We start from the raw sequence: 19,138 nt of genomic DNA on the forward strand, positions 1-19,138 counted from the left end.
CAAAATATCTTCGAAGACCACTCAGGTTGTTGTACGTATCAATGATTCATTTCCTTTTACACGGCATTGATAGATATGTCAGTTTGTTCAGCCATTTACCCATCGAAATGCATTTGAGTCATTTCTCGAATTTTTGGCATTATGAATAAAGCTACTATAAACATTCACGTACAGGTTTCTGTGTATATAAATTTTCACTTTTCTGAGATAAATGCCTAAGAGTAAGACTGCTGGTTAATATGGTAAGTATGTTTAGTTTTGTAAGACGCTACCCAAAAAAATTGAGTGGTTTCTCCTCATCTTCCCCAGCATTTGCTATTAATACTATTTGTTATTTGGAAAAAAAAAATGTGAATGATGTAAAAAGATCAGCAGGTTATTAAGCCTCTAGTATATTATCTCCCTTTTAATGACACATGAAATATCATCAGGCAATGATTAGTTAAGGAAAGTCTTAGTTTTAAATTATTAGGGATTTGAAGCCACTCAGACCAGTAATTATTCTGTTCTCTCCTTTTGTACACAAGCTCCCTCAGTATATCACAGAGCCTGCTGCACATAAATAAAATGTACTTGCCTTAATGAGGGCCCCAGTTATACTTTTAATTGTAATGTTGCTGATCTTGGTTCTCTGTTTTTGCCTTCTTTGCTAGGAAGGAAGAATTTGGTATTTTGGAATTGCTACTGTATCATATTTCTTCTTCAATATCACTTGTATTCAGAAAAAGCATCTTCGATGTTTAAGTTTTTTTAACATTTGAAATTTCAAATTCTCTTAGCTGACTATACAGCTAAACTTGCTAATGGAGGCTTAGCATACCATTTCAAAATATATATCAAAACTAACTTTTTATAGATATAGTTTCTTCAATCAGAAAGTTTTTCAGTGGGTAGATGGCCCTACTTACATATAATACTTGATAATCATGATCCTGGCTTTTTTGATTAATTCTAGTTGGAAGGTAGGGTAAAGAAAAACTTGAGATATTGAGTTGAAAGATATCTTCCTTAATTCAAAACTACTTCTTCCTTAATTCAAAATTACACAAAAAAATTAAACTACCTAATGAAGAACAGAAAAGATAGAAATCATATTTTGTTTTATAATGTATATAATAAAATGTTGGTAAACGACTAATATTAACATGTGAAAATAATCCTGTAAGCCAGTCCAATTATACTGAACTTTAATTGCAAGGTCCATTATCTCTTAAATCCATTATCTAAAATAAGATAATGATCTCTGTTAGTAAATTTCTGGTTAGTTGCTTCCATCCAGTACCATCTATCTTTATAACAAAGCTATGAAATAAAATAATTTTCAAAATTATCATTGTAATAACTTATTATTTATAGGTATTCAAGAACAACAACAAAGAGACCATTCTGTATCATTTTTGAAGCTTACCTCTTTGTAGCACTTCTCTACAATTTCATAACTGGCATTACCCCACACTGTTATGTGTTCTCGTCCATACTGCTTTACCAACTCTGAAACCTACAAGTGAAAATTCAATTTTTATGCATGTCCCTATTTTTAAATCTACTTACATTATTTCACTTAAAAAGATGGGTTACAACTGACTATCTGCCAGTGAATAGTATAAAGTTTTGGAAGAACCAATGTATAAATTCAGATTATTTTATAAAATATAAAAAGTTACTTATATTTTATCATTATATGATCTATCTCATAGAATACAACTATTTAGTAATTTGACATACACTAGAAGAAGTTAATTATATAAATGCCAGAATTACTGGTTCACAGGAGCTCACTTTTATCCATGACCAACACATGATAACTCACTCTGAAAACAGGCTTTCCTACGGTAAGTGATCTCTTCCACTCGGGCATTTTAAAACAATACTGATCCGGAGAGTATCACATCTCCTTGAACATTATCAATCTATGTGGCCACCTACTCTAGCCTTATTTCGTTTGTGAAAGTGGGTGCAACACACTCAGAGAAGGCAATGCCTTAAGTACCTTCCTAATCAGCACGTTGTTGTTGACTTTGATATCGATGTTGATGGGAGTGTTAGGAAAGGCCTCAAAAATGTCCTTCAGTAGTGGAATTCGGTTATCTTCTCCTTCACATTGGCATGCTGAGAAAGCAAGATGTTGAAAAGTATTTTCAGTCTTTTTTTTTCTTTTAGGTGAGGCAACCCTTGGTTGACCTCACAATTGCAAAGATCTTGTCAGCTTGCAATCCTTTATTTTCTACTTTTTACACCTACAGTACCTAGTCTTTCTAGGTGGTCTTCCATCCAAGTACTAACCAGGCCCGACCCTGCTTAGCTTCCGAGATCAGACAGGGTCAGGCTTGTTCAGAGTGGCATGACCGTAGACTTGAAATGGATTTTTAAAAGATAATTTTTATTTTCTGATAATTAGGAAAAATCATGTAGTCATAATAGGACATTTACAAAATGATGAGAAGTTTAAAGACGAAAACAAAAATCATCTAAAGTCCAATAGGTATAACCATTGTGACCATTTGGTGTACTTTCCCAACTCTTTTTTTCTATAATGGAGTTATAGAGTACCTACAGATATTAACTTGATTTTTTTACATAAGTAAAAATTAATATTGCATGTTAATATACTGTATTCATAATTATGATTTTCAAGTTTTTTCATTAAGCTTTTTGAGATAAATGTGGATTCACATGTGGTTACAAGAAATAACATACAGAGATCTGTGAACCCTTTACCCAGATTCCCCAATGGTAATCTCTTGTAAAAACTATAATACAATATCACAACCATGATACTGACTTTGATATAATCTACTGATTTTATTCTATAATTATGATTTTAAAAATTCAAAAAAATACTCTATTGAGTAGTTGTACAACAATTTCATATTTTTAATTTAACAATTCCCCTTGAACGGTAGCAGCATTTGCCACTCCAAATTATGCCACTTTGGCATAAAGATTATTTTGAACTGAAGGCAATCGAGAAGCAGATCCAAAAAGAACTCTCTGCTCTCCCTGTTTGCCTAAAAACAAGACTTAAATTTGTACAAAAATTAGTCACCAATAACCCTACACCCGTATCAGCACCAGAGGACTGACTCTATATAACAAACAAAGTACTGACTATCCTTTATTACCCCCATATATTTGCCACCTACAGTTTGCCACCCTAGAAACCCAAAGTCCTTTTCCTTTGTCTTATCACTTTTCTAAACATTTATTTTTTTTATTGTTGTTAAGATGCTATATAAACTCAGGATCTTGCCATCCCTGAGTCTCTCCCATGTGACATATATATTAATAAACTTGTTTGTTTTTCTCTTGTTAATCTCTTTTGTTACAGAACCCCAGCTGAGAATCTAGAAGGGTAGAAAGAGAAACATTATTTCCTCCTCTACATCCTACTAGTGGATATTTAAGATTGTTTTTAAATTTTGCTCTGGTATCTTCACTGAATTTTTCAGACTGAGAAAAATATGCTCAGGCAAGAAAAATACATGCTAATTCTGTAATGTGTTGAAGAATTATATCAATGAAATTCAATTCAAAGAAAACTGAGTCATGAAAAAACTACAAGAGAATTTTAATAATTTTTTATATTTCCTGAGGGTTATTGTCTTTATTCTTTCCCTAGTCCCTTTTGACCCTAATCATTTGTATATTATACTCTACATACTATATAACTATTATAAAATTTCTCCTATCTGAAACTTCAATTCTACTAATCTGTGAATAACAAAATGGTAAAAGGTTCTTTATTTCACCCTTATTGTACAGCACATCAAAAAAGCAAATTAAATCCATGTCAGAACATTAATCATAATAAAGAATCATGTGAAAAGCAAAGAAAAACCAGTTACTTTTTTTTATCTGTTCCAAATTCTATTCTATTGCCTTTTTCCTACTCCTAGTAGTTCAGATGGGGCTCAAGGTCATTCTGATGGGACTGTCAATCATTTGGTTCTATCTCCCTGGCCACAGAGAGAGCACATGACCTTTAAGCACAATAATAGGGTCATTAGGAGAGATCTAAAATCCTCAGCTGAATGAATAATGTATTTTTGATGCTGTCAGAGGTCCATCTTTATGTGGAGAAGGTGTGTCTAAGAACAAAGCTAACAAAAATGAAAGTGGAACAAAGAAATGGAAATAAAAACCAATTTTTTTTGAGCAAGTGAAATCAGTCATGTCTGAAGGAACATAACCTCTAGACTTTTTAGTTAAAATAACCAATAAATTCTTTAAAAAATTTTTCTTGAACTATCTTGAGATAGATTTCTAGCACTTACAACTGAAAGAGTTTAGACTCATCATAGACTATAAAATTGAACTACAAAAACTAATTATGTTAATATACTGAGCTGTCAACAACAACCCACTTCTAATTCACTCTCATGGTAGGCATATGGCCTGGGTCTGGTCTATCATAATTGCTTATCTCTTTATCTACAGTGAATATTTCAAGGTGGACACATGACCCAAGCTGGGCCAATTAGTGTCATTCTGTAAAACTTTTCCCTTGAAATGCATAGGATAAATTGCCTTTTTTTCCCTGGGGTCACAGTGCAGGCAGGATGTGAATTTATGGTTGTCAGTGATCATGTTCCCCTTCACATACACAAAATCCATCTACAGCAAAAGAAGCTAAGATTCACTTAAGAGAAGAAGAATGGAATAAAGCAAAAAAGAGTCTATTTTGACTTGAATATAAGACCTGAAACAATAAAATGCATAGAAGAAAACATAGGAACTAAACCCAAGGACCTTGGACTTAAAGAGGATTTTATGAATTTGACCTCAAAGGCAAGGGAAGTAAAAGCAAAAATAAATGAATGGGACTACATCAAACTAAAAAGCTTCTGCTCAGCAAAAGAAACCGTCAACAAGATAAAGAGACAACCATCTGAATGGGAAAATATACTTGTAAGCAACGCCTCCAATAAGGGCCTAATATCTAAAATACAGAGAACTCATACAACTCAATAACAATAAAAAATGGGCAGAAGACTTGAACAGACACTTCTCCCTAAAGGACATACAAATAGCCAACAAATATATGAAAAGATGCTCAACATCGCTAGCTATTAGGGAAATGCAAATCAAAACCACAATGAGATACCATCTTGCACCTGTTACAATGGCTATAATCAACAGGACAAGTAATAACAAATGTTGGAGAGGATATAGAGAAATAGGGACTCTCATACACTGCTGGTGGGACTGCAAATTAGTATAGCCACTATGGAAAACAGTATGGAGGTTCCTCAAAAAACTAAGAATTGATCTACCATATAATCCAGCAATCCCTCCACTGGGTATTTACCCCAAAGACTTGAACACCCATATCTGAAAAGATATTTGCACACCAATGTTCATAGCAGCTTATTCACAGTGGCCAGGGCATGAAAGCAACCGAAGTATCCTACAATAGATGACTGGATAAAGCAGCTGTGGTATGTATACACAATGGAATATTACTCAGCTATAAGAAGAGATGAAATACTGCCATTTGCGACAACATGGATAGACCTGAAGACAATCATGCTAAGCAAAATAAGCCAGACCAAAAAAGTTGAAAATTACATGATATCACTTATATGTGGGAAATAAACCGAAAAGCGACAAATGAACAGGACAAACAAACAGAGACTTATGGACATGGACAATAGACTAGTGGTTACCAAAGGGTAAAGGCAGGGGAGGAGGGGGAAGGTAGACAGGGTAAAGGGGGTCAAATATAAGGGAGTAGGAGGAGGGTAAAGTGGGTAAAGGGGATCAACTATGTGGTAGCTGAAGGAAACTTGACTTTGGGTGGTAAACACACAATAGAATATATAGATGTCGAATTATAATGTACATCTGAAAATTATATAATTGTATTAACCAATGTTACCCCAATAAACTTAATAAAAAAAGGAGTCCTTTTTGTAACCCTGAATCTAATAATGTTCAATGTCAGATCCACCATCTTAGACAGTTAATGATAAAATAAATCTCTTTCTTATCCTTTAAGCAAGTGTAACCTGATTTCTGTTACTTATAACCTAAAAAGTGTGAACATGATGTTCTAGCACTGCGCAGTTCAATATGGTAGCCACTAGCCACATAGGATTATTTAAATTTTAATTAAATTAAATTAAAAATTTAGTTCCTCAGGTACACTAGTCACATTTCAAGTGCTCTTGGCCACTGTATTGGACAATGCAAAAAAATCCCCCACTGTTATCACTACAGAAAGTTCTGTTTAGACAGTGTAATTCTAATTAACTAAAAATTCTGTTAGCTTGTTAAGTTTGTAAAGTGTAATTTAATAGTCAAAAGAATTGTCATGGGCAATAGCAATTTCCACTCAAGTAAGACGTATGCAAGGAGTAAATTAGAAAAAGGTTAAACAGACAAAACTAACTTTGGGCCAGCAAAATGACATATTACAGAAGAACAATATTGCACCAAATAGTGGGGGAAACAAAAAAATTAACATGCTAAGAAAAAGAAAGTATGCTAAAGTAATGAGAAGATATTTAAATTAGATGTCTCAGCCAGCATAAAAAGAAGTTTGTTCCCAGTATTGTTCCATATCTGGCTGGGAAATACCACAAAAAGGGAAAGAGGAAAATAACAGGAAAACAAGAATGCTAGAAACTAAAATAATATTGAATGTGAACTGTAACTGAAAAAAAAATTTTAATTAAAAAATAAAGAAAAGAATGCTAGGCAAGAGTATGCCATAGGAAATGTTGCGTGAAGTGGCCTCTACAACATGCTAGAAGTTTAAAACTGATCATTACAATCAACTCTAGATTATCTAAATTATTATTTTTCATGAAAAAAGACTACTTTTATGTAAGTAGGATAAATAATAACAAACTCCTTGGTTAACAGATTTTTACATTCTTTCTTTTTAATGTAACCTGTGGTATATCAAAGTACTTTTAAAAGAAAACAGTTCTCCAGTTGTGAACCACAAAGAAAACAAGCGGTCTGATATGTGCATTCCTCTGAGAATCGCAGTCTGTCTCTCTCTCACTCTCTCTTTCTCTCTCTCTCTCTCTCTCTCCAGTATTTAAAGAAAAGCAAGTGAGAGTGCTGAGCAGGGGAACAGAATAGGAAAAACTGAACAATCTTTGCCAAATATGAATCAAGTTTTTACAGTACTATGTAATAGTCTGTTTCAAATACAGTAAACCTCACATTTGAGGCATAGTCTTAAGTTAATCATGAGTTAAATGCAATATTAACAAAAGTTAACTATTCTTTACAGCTGTCTGGAACTTCAGAGGACATGGCACAGCTATTAATAAGGCATTTGAAGAGACTTCAAATGGAGAGGCAATATGGTATAGCTGAATACTGGTCTGGGAAAGAGAGACCTAGTTGTGTCACTTAATTGCTATTCGACCTTAAACAAATACATTTACATTTTAAGGCCTGTTTCCTTATCTATTTATAACAGGAGGAGACAGAACCAGACAGTTTCAAAGGTCTCTTCACATTCAAAAGTTTTATGACTTTATGAGGGAGGTGTAAACAACAGAAAAAAAATTTTTTTCTTGAAAGATCTTTTAATCTTTGTACACCTTGGCTTTGCTCTAGAAAGGGAAAAATAGGAAAACCTTCACTTATACAATTTTCTTAACTTTCATAAGTCTACAGCTGACACAGATATTAGAATAGCTTGGCAAATATAATCCTATTAATTACAAGAATAAAAAAAGTGTTTCCTCAAACCAACACAGTTTAATGATACTTACCCGGAAGGCAAAATCAACATCTAAATATACCTTAGAAATATCTAAACAAATTTCTGATTTTTATTTGCCTTTCTAAAATCTCCCAGTCAAGGTGAAATTACACTGGCCAATTTTAAATTTAGTTCACAAAGCAGTTACAGTTCTTTTTGAAAATTAATATCAATAGACCCTTGACATTTAACCAAGGTTTTAACTATATGCAAACCATACTAAAGACCATAACATGTAGCATCTTTCAGTTTTACTGAGTTACACTTGAATCATTCAAAACATGAGGCTGAACTGCGCTAGTGAGGGAGACTGTACCTGCTCAGCAACCTGTATCTTCTCAAGGTGGTGTATTTTCCACTCTGACATGTTCCATTCTAAAACTAACAAATTGGGCCAAGTAACATGTTTCATTATGAGAAATGTTCCCTCAAAAGAAAGAAAACTTCTATGCTGGTGATTAAAAAGTAAAGATGACTTGGAAATGGATGGTTTATTTGAGTAATAGAATTCTCTTTAATAATTTAAAATATGGAGCAGCTAAAAGACATAGAATCAAGTGTGAGAGAATTAGTCAGGATCTGAAAGGGGTTATTTCAATTTCTTTTAATTTATTTATGATTACTACGAGTTATAGTAAAAATCTAGAATTTGAAGCTTTAGAAGTACAAAGTATCCCCAATAATATCTGGGTTTCTTGTCATTAGTATTCAAGCTTAAATTAACTGTACATGAGTTAATGTAGAATGAGCCAATTAAATCTCTGGACTTTATCATTTCAGGGTCAAGATTTCAGATTTGTAGGCATGAGAGATTAAGTTTTGAGGACAGAACTTTTAGCCAGAACTTACTGTATGACACGAGAACATGCGTGTATATCTAATTCTCAGCATAAATGAATATACTTCAATGTAAATGGTTAAGCTGTAAAAGGAGAATATTACCTCTTTGAAATGTGACATCCAGTTTGCCAAGGTAAGGTGGGAGTTCCTTTAAAAGATATGATTGGAAAGAAGTTAGCTCTCAAAAAATCAAAAGCATTTTCATGTCTGACATCAAGACATAAAGATTTGCTACTTCATAAAATAAAAGAACAAAACATCACATATATTTACAGAAGGCACCTTTTAGCAGAACATCCTCAGCAAATTAATCACATAATTACTTAATTTCACAACCTACAAGAAATCTGTACTATTTAATATGGAACTTTTCTAAATAATAAATATACAAAGACAAATGTTAAGAAGAGATAATCCAAAGAAAAAAAGAAAAATGATTAAAAATCATATAGAAAAATCTTTAAACTCACAATCAAATAAATGCTAATTAAAAATTAGCAAATTAGGAAATGTTCAATATAATAGTAATGCCCAATAATTGTAAGAGTACAGCCAAATGAAAATTCTTCTAATTATCAGATTTTAGAACTCTTTTAAATATTTAAAAAGCAAGTTGGCAATAGTAACTTCCAATATATATTAAGACACTATAATATTCCTAATCTTTTACCTAATAATTTTCCTGCTGGGAGCTTATTTAGGGAAATAATTTTAAATATAGAAATAAGTTTTTATTTGTATAAATACTTTTAAGAAATATAAATATCTTTATAAATATAAATATCTCTTATGTAATTATTCTATATGACACTACATTAGTGGATACATGTCATTATACTTATGTTAAAACCTATGAAACATACAACGCCAAGAATGAACCTTAACGTAAACTATGGACTTTGGGAGATGATATATCAATGTAGGTTCATAAATATAAGAAATATAAATATCTCTTAAATAACTTTTATAAGCATAGAAACATAGAGAAAATTTTTATCTTTATGCATTCAGTGGAGTGTTATCTATAATGATGAAAACTCAGAACTCATTCAAATGTCCAACAAGAGAGGAACAGTTAAAAACAACTCTTTATCTACTCAATGGAATAACTGCAGTCATTTGAAATGTTTATGAAAAATAAGTATGGAATCCCAAAAGCCTAAATACTATATAATTCTAACTACATGATATTCTAGAAAAGGCAAGACTATGAAGACAGTAAAAAGCTTAGCAGTGGTCAGCCATTAAGAGAGCAAGAAAATGAACAGGCAGAGCAAAGAGGATTTTTTTTTTTAATGCCTACAGCACCTGGTAATCCTAGGTGGTTTCCTATCCAAGTACTTACCAGGCCCAGCCCTGCTTAGCTTCTGAGATCAGACAAGCTCAGGCAGGTTCAGGATGGCATGGCCATAGACGCAAAGAGGACTTTTAAGGGAGTAAAATTATTCTATATGACACTACATTAGTGGATACCTGTCATTATGCTTATGTTAAAACCTATGAAACGTACAACACCAAGAATGAACCTTAATGTAAACTATGGACTTTGGGAGATGATATATCAATGTAGGTTCATGTACCACTCTGGTGTGGGATGTTGACAGTGGGGGGAGGCTGTGCCTGTGTGGGGTCAGAGGGAATTTTCTGTACTTTCTTACTTAATTTTGCTATGAATCTATAACTGCTCTAAAAACTAAAGTCTATTACAAAAAGAAAAAGCACAGAAAAATGTGTATCATGCCAAAATATTAAAGTGTTTACAAATACAACATACGTAATATATAGTGGGATCACAACTATGTAAAAAACATACAGGGTATTACATAAAGATAGTATCCTGTTAATATAAGTTTTCTTTAGGTGGTAAATTGAGCATTTTTCCTTCTATTTATCAATATTTATAATAATGAGCATGTAAACTACTAAAATCAAATTTTTAAAGGGCCCTTGCCTACATTTTGAAGACTAAGACTAATTCATATATTTAATCTGAATCAAATAAATTATAAAATACTTCAAGCAAGTTGAACTGTAGCAGCTTTACATTTGAGAACTCTGGAAATTTTGTTTAAATACTTATTAAAACAAGTCTCTATATATGTATGGAATGAGTACATCCTCACTGAAATAATAGTTTTTAAAATTTCTTTTGACAGTCATTATTTAATTGCTATCATTAGTTTTTTAATTATTTATTTAAGCACTATCTGGCGCTATCTATCACTGTTTTTAAAAATCTTACAGACCCTAATATCTACTAGATATTACTTTATAATACATTTTACTTACACAGTACTTGAGATCAGAGATGTTTACATTAACCCCCGTTGACCTCTTTAGATTTTCATCATGTGACACAACCACCTGTTCATCTTTGGTGATGTGGCAGTCCAATTCAAGCATATCAGTTCCAATCGTAACTGCACTGAAGAAATACAAAGAAAAATGACATTCTGAAACTTAAGTAAACATTTAGGTCATAAAAATAACCTTCAGATATAAAAATTCAGAATTATAACTCAAATAGCAAAAACTCCATAATACTAAAATTTTTCAATACTATCATCTATTATGATTTATTGATGAGAAAACATTCTAAATAAACTTAGAATAAGAGAATCATGCTGCCTCCTTTCCATTAAGCATTATCTTTATTTCTGTCAACCCAATAAAATGGAAAGAAGACTAGACCAGAAGGTAAGAGATCTGGGTATCAGTTCCTGCTTTGCTATGAACTTGCTGTATAACTCTGGGCAAGTAAATACCCTCTCTGGGCCTACATTTTCACATCTATAAAATGAAAGGAGTGAAAACAAGAAAAGGATGCTAGCTTTTGCCGTTGTAATTCAATATAGGATTAGAATTCTCCCCAGAGCAGTTAAGCAAGGATAAAAGTGGGGTGGGCATCCAAGTTGGAAAGGAAATCATGAAACAATTCCATTTACAATAACATCAAAAAGAATAAAAAACTTAGGAATTAACTTAACCAAGGAGGTAGAAGCCTTGTACAATAAGAACTACAAAACATTGCTGAAAGAAATTACAGAAGATATTCATAATGGAAAGACATCCCACGTTCATGAATCAGAATACTTAATATTGTTAAGATCCAAATACTACACTGATCTACAGAATCAATGCAATTCCTATCAAAATCCCAATGACGTTTTTTGCAAAAATAGAAAAATCCACTCTAAAATTCACAATCTCAAGGTACCCCACATAGTGAAAACAATCTTGAAAAAAAACAAAGTTAGCAGACTCACACTTCCTGGTTTTGAAAGTTACTGCAAAGCTACAGTGCAGTGTAAGCCCTGACTTTTTTTTTAGTGTGATGCAAGTGCCTGACTTAAGCTTTGAAGTGGGAGAGGAACCCACTTCAGAGACAGCTATCTCTGCATAGGCACAGGCCCTTGCACAATGGTACTTCAAAAGTATTTGTTAAATACTAAATTCATGAATGAAATATTTGTTAAATATTGAATTCATGAATGAAAAGACACAAATGTCTATATATGTAAAATGCCTACATAGCACTGTAGTAATATCGATTACCACAGATGAAAAAAAATTATCACAGGTGACATATCAAGATGAAGAAAAAGTAAACATAGTTGAGCAGGAAGAAAGTTTTAGAAACAATTTCCTTTTTAAAATTCAGGAATGGGTCTACAGCCATGCTACCCTGAACAAGACTGATCCCTTCTGATCTCGGAAGCAGGGTCAGGCCTGTTTAGTACTTGGGTAAGAGACAACCTAGAAAGACCAGGTGCTGTAGGCATGAAAAAGTAAAATAAATAAATAAATAAAAATAATAAAAAAGAAAAGAAAAAAAAAGAAAAGGAAATTCAGGAATAGAAAGAGTAAGACCAGGGATGAGCAGAATAGAGTAAGAAAATGTAAAAGGAGATAAATTACAGTTTGTGTAATATATTTCCATGTGCTTAAATTTTTTCCTAGTGGTTTCATATAAGGTTAGGTACTCTACAACTACATATTAAATTCCTAGAGAGAAAAGGCCTATGTCTGTTCTACATTTTCTAATGTTAATGATGTTGGGCATATTGTAGGCATTCAACACATTCCTAAATGAGATGCATGGAGCCATGTTTTAGTCATCAACATCTAAACATTTTAAATTTTAATTAATTACCACTTAAATGTTGATCAATAACAATCCATATCCATAGTAAGTATTATACTTCAAAGAATAAAGTATTCACATCGAATTGAATTGCTGAAGTATATCTGAATAAAAATAAAAAGTAGGTACAGTATGATCCTACTGATGTAAAATAGAGTTCATATATAATCTTTTTCAAAAGACAAGGAAGATATAGGCCAAATCAGTACATTGGTTACCTCTGAAAAATAACATTACTGGGAATGGAATTAGAGATTTGAGAAGGCCCATATTTTACTTCATATATATTACCTGAATTATTTGAGTTTTTAGAATACAGGTACAACACAAAGATGTTGCAGGTTTGGTTCCAGGCCACCACAATAAAGCAAATGTCACAATAAAACAAGCTACACAAATTTTTTGGTTGCCCAGTACATATAAAAGTTACGTTTACACTATACTGTAGTCTATTAAGTGTGCGATAGCACTATGTCTAAAAAAAAAAAATGTACACACCTTCTTTAAAAAACACTTTATTGCTAAAAATGCTAACCACCATCAGAGGCTTTAGCAATTCATAATCTTTTTTGCTTGTGGAGGGTTCTGCCTCGATGTTGATGGCCACTGACTGACCAGAGTGGTAGTTGCTTAAGTCTATAGTGGCTACGGCAATTTCTTAAAATAAGACAAAAATGATGTTTGTCACATCGATTGACTCTTCCTTTCACGAATGATTTCTCTTTGCATGTGATATTGTTTTATAGTGTTTTACCCACAGTAGAAAATCTTTCAAAACTGGGATAAATCTTCTCCAACCCTGCCGCTGTTTTATCAACTAAGGTCATGCAAAATTCTAAATCATCTGTAGTCATTTCAACAATTCTGACAGCATCTTTACCAGGAGTAGATTTCATCTCACTTTAGACTTTATGTATATCAGAACACTATTATAAGGAACATTTGAAAACATCAAGATGAAAATATGTAACTAGAACCCCACAATGACAAAACTATTTTAATGATTTTTCCATATTTTTTTAACTTTAAGCTTTATTAGATTCCATCTCAAGAAACCACTTTCTGTGATCATCCATAAGAAGCAACTCTTCATCCACTAAAGTTTTATCGTGAGATCACAGCAATTCAGTCACATCTTCAAGCTCTGCTTCTAATTCTAGTTCTCTTGTTATTTCCACCACATCTGCAGTTACTTCCTTCAGTGAAGTCTTAAACCCCTCAAAGTCATCTGTGAGGGTTGGAATCAACTTCTTCCAAATTCTTATTAATGTTGATATTTTGACCTCTTCCCATGAATCGCAAGTATTCTTAATAACATCTAGAATGGTGATTCCCTTCCAGAAGGTTTTTCAATTTACTTTGCCCAGTCCATCAAAGGAATCACTATCTATGGAAGCTATAGCCTTAAATAGTAAAACTTGAAAGTTAAAATTACTTCTTGATCCATGGGCTGCAGAATGGACGTTGTGTTAACAGGCATGACAACATTAATTTCACTGTATACATCTTCATCAGAGCTCTTGGGTGACCAGGTACATTATCAACGAGCAACGAGCTTAACGGTGGGCTTAAAATAGTCAGTAAACCATGTTGTCAACAGATGTGCTGTCATCCAGGCTTTGTTGTTCCATTTACAGAGCACAGGCAGAGTAGATTCAGCATAATTCTTTAGTGCCCTAGAATTTACAGGATGGTAAACGAACATTGGCTTCAACTTAGGGTCACCTGCTGCATTAGCCCCTAACGAGAGAATCAGCCTGTCCTTTGAAACTGCGACGCCAGATACTGACTTCTCTCTAGCAATGAAAGTCCTAGATAGCACCTTTATCTAATATAAGCCTGTTTCATCTACAATGAAAATCTGTTGTTTAGTAGCCACCTTCATTAATTAATTCCTGCATAACTTGCTGCAGCTTCTACATCAACATTTGCTGCTTCATCTTGGCTTTTATGTTACAGAGACGGCTTCTTTCCTTAAACCTCATGAACCAACCTCTGCTGGCTTTAAACACGTCCTCTGAAGCTTCCTCACATCTCTCAACCTTAACAGAACTGAAGAGAGTTAGAGCCTTACTCTGGATTAGGTTTTGGCTTAAGGGTTGTGGCTGGTTTGATTTCTATCCAGACCACTAAAACTCTCCACATCAGCAAAAACGTTGTGCTTTCTTATCACGCATGCGTTCACTGGAGTTGCACTTTTAATTTCCTTCAAGAATTTTTCCTTTGTATACGTAACTTGGCTAATTGTTTAGAGCAAAAGGCCTAGGTTTTGGTCTATCTCAGTTTTCGACATGCCTTTCTCACTAAGCTTAATTATTTCTAGCTTTTGATTTAAAGGGAGAAATGGGCAACTCTTCGTTTCACTTGAACACTTAGAGGCCATTGTAGGGTTCTTAATTGGCCTAATTTCAATATTTTTTGTCTCAGGGAGGAGGGAGGCCCACAGAGAGGGAAAGAGATGGGGAATGGCCAGTGGTGGAGCAGTCAAGACACACACATTTTTCAGTTAAGTTCACTGTCTTATTATATGAGTGTGGTTCATGGTGCCCCCAAATAATTACAATAGTAACGACATAGATCAATGATCACAGATCACCATGAGAAATATAACAATAATGAAAAAGTTTGAAATACTGTAAGAATTACTAAAATGTGACATAGAGACATGAAGTAAGAAAATGCTGTTGGGAAAATGGTGCCAATAGTCTTGCTCAGCACAGAGTTGCCATAATCTTCAATTTGTAAAAAATGCAATACCTGTGAAATGCAATAAAGCAAAGCAGAAAATGGGGTCCTAAAACAATGCCTACATAAACTTTTATAACAGAAAAAGAGAAATGCTTACAATATGAATATATTTTATCTAAAAGACATTTTGACATCAATCTCTCCACCATCACAGAATGAATTACAGTGGGAATTTAATCTAATAAAAACTGAACATCCTTTTCAAGACATAAGCACTTATGATTCTTATTTTGTCTGTGAATCTCCTAAATGGGGTAAATGTTATCTTCTATTTTATTCTTAAACCTAAAACATGTAATATTAAAATATTATATAATAAAGAATAAAGTTTTAACTATTAAGTAAAAGTTTCTTAATGTTTATCAAAAAACGTGTGCTATTTCATTAGTTAAAGAAGAAAGAATGAGGGTCTAATATATAGTGACAGAAGCGGATTTGACTTGGGTGGTGAACACACAATGCAATAAACAGATGATGTATTATAGAATTGTACTCTAGAAACTTATACAATTGTATTAACAAATGTCACCCCCAATAAACTTAATTAAAAAAAAAAAAAAAGAATGAAGTTGTGGGAAACGCAAGCATCCAGTGATGGGAGCTGGATTAGATGATTTTTAAGATCCTTGGCTAGTCCAGATATAATGACTTTAAAATTATGAAGCTGGCAAAATTTGCCTTTGGAGCCAACCACTTGCCCATTTTCTCTTACTTCACCTACCCACATCAGCATCCCATTCCAAAAGACCCAATGGCCACTTGCTGTCTTCTGCTAAAGACTCATACTGCTTCCTTACTCTTTGTGTAACCCTCCCCAGGGAGTTCGGTGTCCTGATGACCATCAATTGTTAGACAAAACAAATAAGCCAAGCTCCTTAATGTAATTCTTACTAAGATGTAAATAATTAAGTTGTAAATTGTGTCCTCTTCTAAAGGATACCCACCTTTAGAAGAAAAGATCTGTTTGCCAATTACGCATTTGCTAGAATCACAAAGAAATAAGCAAACAAAAACAGTTTTTAGGTTGGTAGAATAAATTTCCCATATTTTTAAATTTCCTTAAATATTGTTGTTATACTATGTTTAATTTTTAAAAAAAAAAAGAATAAAAAAATGTACAAGCTGAAAGTAACATATATTGCCAACAAATAGTTTTGAAATAAAATTCTAAGACGCTTTATACAGCTAAAAAAAATGGTACTACTGATTTTTGGTCACATACGTCTTACTTTCTTTTTCTTTTTTTTGTTTTATATGAGCGTGTGAAGGGAGAGCAAGAACAGGGGTTATCTACATTTTCCTGTACTTTAAAAAATTATATATATTACCTAAGAAATCTTTCTAAGTATAAAGTCTGCCTTTAGCTGAAATGTTGGCTATTTTTAGAAATGTTTGAGAATTATATGCAAAACATTCTCCATTTATTTTATGCTAACCTCTTACTAACAAGCTAATAAATAAAAATTTAGGGAAATAGTAAGTATATCTAGGACAATTTATAAATTATTCTAATACAACTATCTCAAATTTGATACACAAATAGAACATAGCAAGAAATTTTTTTTTTTTAAATCACTTGGCCTTCAAAATTTTTCATAAATAACAACAGGCATCTACTTTAACTGAAACACCAGATATTTTTTAGCTGAATTTGTGACAACATGGTGACAAACACGGAAAAGAGTTAGGGAAGCCAAGGCTTCAATATTTCCAGAAAAGAAATTAAAACTCTAGTTCTAAAAGAAGTGAAATTACTTGAAACTCCTCAAAAACAATACATACAAATTACAATAGCCCCTATGTCGAGGAATTTATTTGAATTTCATTTATTCCTCACAAATTGATGTTGTATTATTATTCCCAGTTCATTGATAAGATAATTAGTATTATAATAATTAGATATTCTAAAAAAATTATCATGAGATTCAGGTCGCTAATTAATTGCTTTGACTGTCTGCCAACTTATACTTCCAGCTATTGCTAATAAAATTTGGTTCTTTCTCTTACCATTCATGTTAATACTTCAGGGATCAAATTGTCCTATGGGTATTTACAAAGACAGCCTGGTTTAATAACCTAGTTATATTAGCTCTTAAGAACCAGATTTTACATACTCAAGGGCTTAGTAACTTGCGTGCGTGCGTGTGTGTGTGTGTGTGTGTGTGTGTGAGATCTAATTCCTTAGTTTTTGAGTCTATGCTTATTACAGATAAGGTTCTGTCTCTTTCATTTGTCATCTGCTAATTTCTGCTTTGTTCTTGAATGCCCAATTCCATATCTCATTCAGTAAGCAACTAGTGAGAGCCTGTGAGCACCTAAGCTAGGTGTTAGGGATTGAAAGATCAATAAAGATTCTTGCTCCCAAGAAATCACAAAAAGAGCCAGATTCATATCTTGAGGCAGGGGTCCCCAAACTCCGGGCTGTGGACCAGTACCGGTCCATGGCCTGTTAGGAAGGGCGGCACAGCAGGAGGTGAGCGGCAGGCCAGCAATCAAAGCATCACCTGTATTTGCCGCTGCTCCCCAGCACTAGCATCACCGCCTCAGCTCCATCTCAGATCATCAGGCATTAGATTCTCATAGGAGCACCAGTCCCTAGTGCCAAAAAAAGTTGGGGATTACTGCCTTAAGGTGTTCTCGAAAGCATTTTATAAACCAAATTGTGAGATGCAATAATTTCTTTGTCAGTCATAATGACTTCTTTAGCCCCAATATAATAAATTAACTTTCCATACATTCTTACAGTCCTTTCAATTTCTAGACACACCTGGTCCACATACTCTATTATCTTAATCTGAAACATTTCCCATATTTTAAAATAGCTCTATTTACAGCCATGCCACCCTGAACGTGCCTAATCTCGTCTGATCTTGGAAGCTAAGCAGGGTCGGGCCTGATTAGTACTTGGATGGGAGACCAAGTGCTATAGGCATTAAAAAATAATAATGAGAAAAATTTTTAAAAGTAAAATTAAAGTAAAATAAAATAGCTTCTTCCTTTCTACCAAATGATAGCTCTTTACTCTTGGTATCTTTTCAATTTTCTGTTTAATTTTAACCAGGCTTCTGACTCCAACTATTTACGCTATCTCTAATATCTTCTTATCTTCATCTCTGTGTCATAATACACATGCTTGGAGAAGTGTATATCTAAATATGTACATAAATAAGATCTAAGTTTTAGCTGCTCATTAGTTTTTTACTATCTCTCCCTCAACTACTCATCCTATCAAGGATATAATGTAGTTAAGCACACTGTCTTTTGCCAATAATGTATTATAACTCTTTATCTTTTTAATATACAGTAGTATGTTTAAACAATTTTTCTTATCGTTCATGAAGCAGGTATGTTTAAAAAAACAAACAAACCTAAGTATCCTAACAGTTAAAGGAAGAGAATATTTGTAAATTAAAAAAAATACAAATTGATAACGATAGCGCTGATGCATAAGACAAAACAAAACAAAAACAAAAATCACCACTACCATGAAAAAAAAAAAACTTTAAGAGGTTAAAATTAAAGCCTATTTGATTTAGGCTTTATATAAATTTCAAAGTCAATTAACAAGCAGTCCTACAAATAAATACCTCTACAAATTCTAATATGGAAGAGCCGCTTTCTTCTCAAGTACCAGAAAAAGCACAGAGTTTGACAGTGAGTCAATAGCACAAAGGAAGTGA

General features: G+C 33.1%; 1 protein-coding gene and 2 pseudogenes across 3 annotated transcripts in view; all 3 read right to left on the bottom strand.

Annotated features, from left to right (window-relative positions):
- GDPD1 (glycerophosphodiester phosphodiesterase domain containing 1) overlaps window positions 1-19,138 on the bottom strand; it is a 38,087-nt gene that overhangs the window by 7,606 nt on the left and 11,343 nt on the right. For 2 of the 3 annotated variants that reach the window (XM_016123108.2, XM_016123107.2), the window contains exons 3-7: window positions 10,856-10,991; window positions 8,669-8,714; window positions 1,991-2,109; window positions 1,409-1,498; window positions 578-649 (exon numbers count right to left, since the gene is read on the bottom strand). In XM_016123108.2, the coding sequence (XP_015978594.2) occupies window positions 578-649; window positions 1,409-1,498; window positions 1,991-2,109; window positions 8,669-8,714; window positions 10,856-10,991 (463 nt within the window). The remainder of the gene's footprint in view (window positions 1-577; window positions 650-1,408; window positions 1,499-1,990; window positions 2,110-8,668; window positions 8,715-10,855; window positions 10,992-19,138) is intronic. The other variant, XM_016123109.2, reaches the window with a different exon arrangement.
- On the bottom strand, window positions 2,235-2,353 carry LOC118604818 (annotated as a pseudogene).
- On the bottom strand, window positions 9,863-9,981 carry LOC118604877 (annotated as a pseudogene).

The sequence above is a fragment of the Rousettus aegyptiacus genome, unplaced genomic scaffold, assembly GCF_014176215.1.
Source record: "Rousettus aegyptiacus isolate mRouAeg1 unplaced genomic scaffold, mRouAeg1.p scaffold_m13_p_6, whole genome shotgun sequence".
NCBI lineage: Eukaryota > Metazoa > Chordata > Mammalia > Chiroptera > Pteropodidae > Rousettus > Rousettus aegyptiacus.